This window comes from Bos grunniens, chromosome X (assembly GCF_055505025.1).
Source record: "Bos grunniens cultivar Pamir isolate PY7600 chromosome X, Bosgru_T2T1.0, whole genome shotgun sequence".
Taxonomy (NCBI): domain Eukaryota; kingdom Metazoa; phylum Chordata; class Mammalia; order Artiodactyla; family Bovidae; genus Bos; species Bos grunniens.
This window is the reverse complement of record NC_141194.1, coordinates 86,333,968-86,340,740: the sequence shown is the minus strand read 5'-3', so window position 1 is coordinate 86,340,740 and position 6,773 is coordinate 86,333,968. Positions and strand designations below refer to the sequence as shown.

At 44.1% G+C, this 6,773-nt stretch overlaps 1 protein-coding gene across 1 annotated transcript in view; it reads right to left on the bottom strand.

Moving 5' to 3' along the window:
- Window positions 1-3,700: 3,700 nt before the first annotated feature.
- Window positions 3,701-6,773, bottom strand: part of GUCY2F (guanylate cyclase 2F, retinal) — a 93,185-nt gene continuing 90,112 nt past the window's right edge. The window contains exons 17-18 of the mRNA XM_086386650.1: window positions 4,622-4,710; window positions 3,701-4,528 (exon numbers count right to left, since the gene is read on the bottom strand). Coding sequence (XP_086242776.1) covers window positions 4,441-4,528; window positions 4,622-4,710 — 177 coding nt within the window. The 3' untranslated portion in view covers window positions 3,701-4,440. The remainder of the gene's footprint in view (window positions 4,529-4,621; window positions 4,711-6,773) is intronic.

Below are 6,773 nucleotides of genomic sequence, written 5' to 3'. Positions count from 1 at the left end.
GAGCTTTTGACTCTAACCTCAGATTTAGGGTGAGTTGATAATGGAAAAATTAAATATTAGTGAGAAAGGTATCAAATTATACCTTAGGCATTTCTTTCTTTAAAAAGGCTTGTTCTAAAAGAATTAACTGCTTTACTAGCTGATATGTTTGGGTTCAGCTTTTTAATAAAGAGATTATTTTTTATAATAAAAGAGAGGAAAAGCTTGCTTAACTATTTTAAACATGCCTGTGACTTAAGCCTTATTGCTTCAATCCATGTGACTGTGGCAAGCCACTGCCAACAACCCCTTGAAAGTAGACTCTGGAAAACTAAAAGCAGAAAGTAAAAACAAATGTTCAGAGGGATTTATTTTAAGGGCAGGGTGGGCTTGAAAGGCAGGGTGGGCAGGAAAAGGGAAGGAAAGTACCACACTTTAAGGGAATTGCTTGAGTCAGTCTATGACTTCTATATCTTTTACCCTGACAGTATCTCTTGCATCTCTCTGCTCTGTCAATGTTCAGAATGTGACCATGAGACCCAGTGAGCTACTTATCTAGCAAGGACAATTCAATTATGTTACCTAAATTCTCCTTACTTAGACAAGAAAAGAGACCATGACAGTTTTGGAAAGATTTTGAGTAATAAAGGATCAGAAAACAAAGGAACTTCTTTTTAGCCTCAGTTATCCAAACAACACAATTAACCAGATCCTTCTCTCCCCTCCTCCTGCCTATGCATTCCAGCCAACTGAGGTCACAGTGCACTGGGATTCAGATGTATGTTTGCTGGAAGATTTTTTTTTCCTGGCACTAATCTCATAGTATCTGAGTTATAAATTATGCTCATTAAATACTTTCTAGAGATTCAAATGAAATGAAAAAGAAAACAAAGTGCCTCCTACTTTTTTCTGTGAAAATAGAGACCTTCTTATCTTAGTCCAAGTAGGGCCTGCTATTCTGGAATAACTAAACTTGGAGGTGGTTCTCTGCCCTTCTTTAAGGTTCACATTCACTGTAGTATACATTCAAATGGCCTTTTGGGAATAGATGTATAGTGAGCAAAGCTTATTAAGGTTATTTCCCAGGGGCCCCCTTTCAGTAGAATTAGGCTTGAATAACCCTAGAGATTGGTCATCCTCAGAGGTAACATTGCTCACTAATTTCTTGCCCAGGCAGATCAGTTTGTTGAACTGGAGCAAGCTTTTCCATTGCCTCACCAAGAGAAGATTCCAATCATGGAGCCCTTCACTCCTGGGTGGGACAGAGAGGAAAGAGTAAGTATACCTTCCCCATCCTAGGCCTTTCATAGGATTTCAATATGAATGTTTCCAACCCTGCAATACCATGCTACTCCACCAGCAGCTTGCAAATTGCTGAACTTGCCTGGATCGTTGAACAAATAAACATCATTACATTTGTCAGGACTGCATAATTACAGTTGCATAATGTTGCTATTAACAAGGTTGTTTTGTTTTGTTTTTACCAATTTTAACACAAAAGAGGAGGCATATTAATGTATAGGTAATTCTTAATTAACTAATGAGATGTGTCCTAAACATTTATAAGTCAATGATTTAGAGTTTGGAATGCCTTGCTGCATGGAAGCTGTTACATATGTGGTGGTCAGGTTTCTAGGCCAGTCCACAAAGGCTGATTTAACCCACATGAAGCAGAGTTGTATTAGCTCTCTGGCGGAGGTCCTAGGTCTTGAGAGCAGAAGGAAAAGCATGCTTTCTTTCCATTCTTTGGGTCCAAGGAAAACCCAAAGCATAAGTTTTGAAAGTAGGGGAATCTAAACAGACTTTCCCACCCTCATACTTGTTTTCACCCTTCTTCCATCTCCTAGGGATTCACTGCTTTTGTCTCGTCGCAAGACCTCAACTGTGATCCTTCATTCTTCAAAACTGCCAACTTCTTCATTTCTCCTAGTCCACATGAAAATGAAAGTTCCCAGTCCTCCTGAGCATGAGACTCAGTTCAACTTCACTATAATATTAGATGAATTGCCCCTTCCTCTCCAAAAGGCATGTCTATGGTTTATCTGGGCTTCCCTGGTGGCTCAGATGGTAAAGAATCTGCCAGCAATGCAGGAGACCTGGGTTTGATCCCTGGGTTGGGAAGATCCCCTGGAGGAGAGACTGGCTCCCCACCCTAGTATTTTTGCCTGGAGAATCCCAAGGACAGAGCAGCCTGGCAGGCTGCAGTCCGTGGGGTTGCAAAGAGTTGGACAAGAATGAGCAACACTTAACTAATGGTATATCTAAGAGGAGGCTTGTCAATCCCACATGAACCACAGTTGATGAAATTTAAGGGAAAGTAAACAGATAAAGTAATAACCTCAAGGAAGTTTTAGGAAATGGTAGATATTGGAGGACAAGAGGAAGGAGCTATAGTAGAGAGCAGGGCACAGACTGAAAGGCAAGTCCTGTAGTCAGTTCACCAAAGTTATACCCCCTTTCTCAGGATCTTTCCTCCCACAGTGTCTGACACCACAGTGCTCTCTAAAGGTTTTCAAGTTTCTCCTCAATGGCTCCCATGGTCTTGCAGGTCTTTAATAAGTTGGGTCTATCTCACTAAGGGTCAACCTGAAAAGTCATAAAAAGTTAGAAACATTCTGGAATAAGTGGTGTTACTGGGTGATAGCAACATAGAACATTTAATGAGAGGTAAGTGAAATGTCTGGGAACCCTTGGATTTAGGTCAAGCCTTCTAAAATTTATTGGGGCTGCTCTTTTTGAGGATTTTGTGATTTGCACAACCTGACAAGGCCATTGTGGTCAATTAACATGCTAATTAAAGCCCAAGTGCTAATGAGTGTGTGCCTGCTCAGTCACTAAGTCGTGTCCGACTCTTTGCAACCCTGTGGACTGTATCCCACCAGGCTCCTCTGTTCATGGGATTCTCCAGGCAAGAATACTGGAGTGGGTAGACATACCCTTCTCCAGGGGATCTTCCCAACCCAGGGATCAAACTCGTATCTCCTGTATTGCAGGCAGATTCTTTACCACCGAGCCACCAGGGAAGCCCATGCTAATGAGGCCAGTAGTCAAATTCACTTTTGAGCCAACTGGCTTCAATCTGTCCCATAGACTCACAGCCCACAGCATCTTCCCCTCTAGCAAGGGGACCCAGATGAGTGAGTGTAAATGACCTCAGTCACACCCAGCTGCAATGCTGGGAAAGCACTACCCAGCACACAGCCAATGATGGTAAGCCTGCTGCAGTGTTTTCTGCTGCCAACTCCAACACATTCTTAGGAAGGCATAGGTTCTTGTACAGTACCTCCAATGCCCATGCCACCCTACCAAAGGGAAAAAAAACCCTTCAAGAGCTTCCAAACCCTTTTCTGCTGTGAGAGAGAGTCAGAGAGACAAAGACCAGTTGCTTATCTGCTTGTACTGGTCATCAGAAAAGAACAGAGCCCAGGTCCAGGTAGCAGGGTGGCAGAGGGTGGTGCAGGCTACAGGGCAGCCATGTGCTCAGTATAGAAGATTTCTGAAGCATAAACGTTATAACTCAGAGAGGGTACCTGTGATCATCACAGAAATGAGGATACCTTGGCTTTCTTAGGAGAAAAGCAGTTATCAATGGCAGACAAAGTCAACAGAGGCCACTGGGAATAGAGGAAGTGTATGGCCTTTGGTCGTTGTATAGCAGCTAGAATTGTGATTATTCTGGAACACGTTTAAAAAGATAAGGAAACAGGAGTGTGTGGAGACACTGTAACATTTACTTCAGAATCTTGTGATTTCCAAGGCTATGTGGAGGGAGCGATGGTCTGAGGGTCAGTGTCTCCATGAAAGAAGGAATAAGAAAGCAAGATAAGAGAAGAGACACTGACAGGAGCCCAATAAGGCACTGGAGTCCTCCGAGAGAGATACATGAGGGAGAATCCTTGATAATTGGTCTGTTGTTTTTTGCTTGGGAATGATACCCTTCTTGTCAGGGAGAAGAGATGAAGGAAATTGTCCTGAATTCAAGCCAGGCAGTTAAGAAGTTGCCAGTCTTATTTTGGTTGGCAAGACCAACCTCAGAAGCAATCGGGCAGGGCGCCAGAGGAAAGGACATAAGCGTCTTGCTGTGTGGCTTAGATAGAAGAGTATCTCTAAAGGCCTGAGGTGGCTCACCACGTGGCCCAGGTGCTGGACAATGAGAGAGATGGGTGCACCTGCCTGAGAACTGGATAACAAGGCCAGCCTTGTTAACATTCAAACACTGTATCAGCGCAGGAGGCGAGGATATCTCTCAGGCTGGGGCAGCCAACCTCCCTCTGAGGCAGCTCGCTCTGCAACAGGCCTCCTCACAAGGTTTTTGCACAACTCAGGGGAGCTTGGAATTTCGCCAGCTCCATCACACTCTGCCCACAGAGTGTAAGCTGACACTGGCACCCATGCCAAAGGGAGCCCCAGCTTTGAAAGTCTGGCCAGCTTCTGGGCTCTGTTTCCCTGCTGGCCATTACCTTATGGCTTGTTTCTCACCAGCTGCTTTTCTGCTTTTCTTCTTTGGAAGGCTGCAATCTCTACTGATTGAAGGCCATGGCCCACTTGCCTGTGGAGCAGGAGCAACACAAAAATAGTTAGCGAAGAGGATGTGGCAGAGAGGGGCATGGGAAGATGCTAATTAAGTGTGATCTCCACTTACCCATCTTTGCCCACTGGTGGGGGCACAGGAAGGGGCTTCGTGAAGCCCTTTTTCCCAACCAGCCAGAAGGTCTCTTCTGTGCCTTTGCCCTTATTAGAGAAAAGATGGAAAATCTTAAAGGTACTATAACCAATTTTTCTAAAGAAGTCTTTCTGGTCAATAGGAATGGAATGTCTACAAACATTCCATTTGGCTCAGAAACTGCCTCTGTTTTCCCCTTGTCCCCACTCCCTGGCATCTTCCTTCCAATACGGCTTCTTTGTCATATATACCCAAGGCTCAGACATGGAAATGGCAACCCAGTGTTCTTGCCTGGAGAATCCCATGGACAGGGGGAGGGGGGGGGTTGGAGAGCTGGTGGGCTGTGGTCTATGAGGTTGCAAAGAGTTGGACATGACTGAGCAACTAACACACACACACACACACACACACACACAGACAAGCTCCATAAGCTGCCACCGCAGCTAGATGAAAAGCAAACAGCATTTCAAGTTGTCATCCAGATGTTTGCCTACCCGCCGCCACACAGCTCCATCTTTGGGAATATGTGGCTGTTTTGCTTCACAGCTACCAAAGAACTGTATGTTCAATCAAAGATTTTGTCTGTCATTTTTGCCCTGATCTTTTGGCATGAGTCAACCCGTTGTCTTTTGTATCCAGAGTACATACATTCAGAGTCCACCTCCCCCCAACCCTCCACCATCCAATGGCTCTCACAAAAACCAAAAAGGGAATAAAAATGGAAAGCACACCATGCAACTTGGTTCTTAAGCCCAGGGCATCCTGGCTGCTTTGAGAAGTCTGCATTCTGCAGTGTTTCTTTTCTTCCTGCCAAGGGAGTCTTACAGTTAGAGAGAGACCCCAGGGAGGCCTCCACCTACAGCCCCACTAGTCGATTGTCAAGAACCACAGGTCTGAGAAGAGAAAGCAAATGTAAACTCAAGTTCATTGCCCCAGAGCCTGAGTGATGACTTCAAAAGAGCCACATTTTCTGCCCCTGCCCTACCATCCCTTCTTCTTCAATCAGTCCTCCTCAACAACATGGTTCTCTCTCCTCCTTTCAATTCTGTTTTGTCTGTCCTCCCAATTCCCCCAATCCATAAGGGGAAAATGTGTTTACTAAGACTGAGAAAAGTATGGGATGTGTTTCCAACTCATTAATCTGAAATATGGTCTCACTCTCAGCAGATCTTATTTGGAATAGTTCTAAATTGCTTAACTTAGAAATTCCAATTAGGTTTGCCCCTTTAAATATCAAATCCATTATTCTCTATTTTGTATCACATGTATTCATCCCTTAACAATCATAACAACAACCATAATAATTATTAGCATATTTAATTGGAGAATCTCAAAACTTTTCACAAATATTTGGTTCAAGACTGAGCGAGCCCTCTATGAGGAAGAGAACACCACAACAGCCCAAACTCCCTGAACAGACAGCCAACCCACCCTAAGCTCACATAATTGAACTATTTGGGACCAGAAGAAGTGAGCAACTTGAAAATATGCTCATATCACTCATTCTTAAATTTATTTCACCCTCATAGTGCCTGGGCTGAAAATACAGAGATGGATCTGTCCTCAAGGAGCTCACAGTATAGTTAAATAAAAACAACTATCAGGCCACGTCTTGGGCCCTAAACAGAAGCCCAACTCTTCTGCCTTTTAAGCAGTTTCTTTTCCTCACAGAATCTAGCTCAGCATCTCATATAGAATAGGTGCTCAATAAACAGAGACTATTCCATTCGCTGGCACTCTAATCCCTTGGGTATTTGGAATACTCATGGTGTCATTGGACCTCGCTTTGGTAAAACATACTCTCAAAACTTGACCCCAAGCCCCAGCCGTAGTCTACTGTTTTTCTTGAGCTCTAGAAGCTATCAGGACAGCATGCCAATACCCAAGGGAACTTTTGCAGATGCCAGGACTGTGCAGATATTTGGGTGAGTCCTGGGACATGCTGGGATGCCAAAACTAATGGTTGCAAAATAGAATGGGAGTGTTATGGACTCAGGCAAGCTTCCAAATCAAAGAATATGCTGGGGAGTTCCAAGGGTGCTCTGAGGTTTTGGAGGCCATCCAGGAGAATTCTTAGAATCCTAGCTCTCTGTTTACCCACCCTACTCCAAAATCCTGCTGAAAGGAGAGA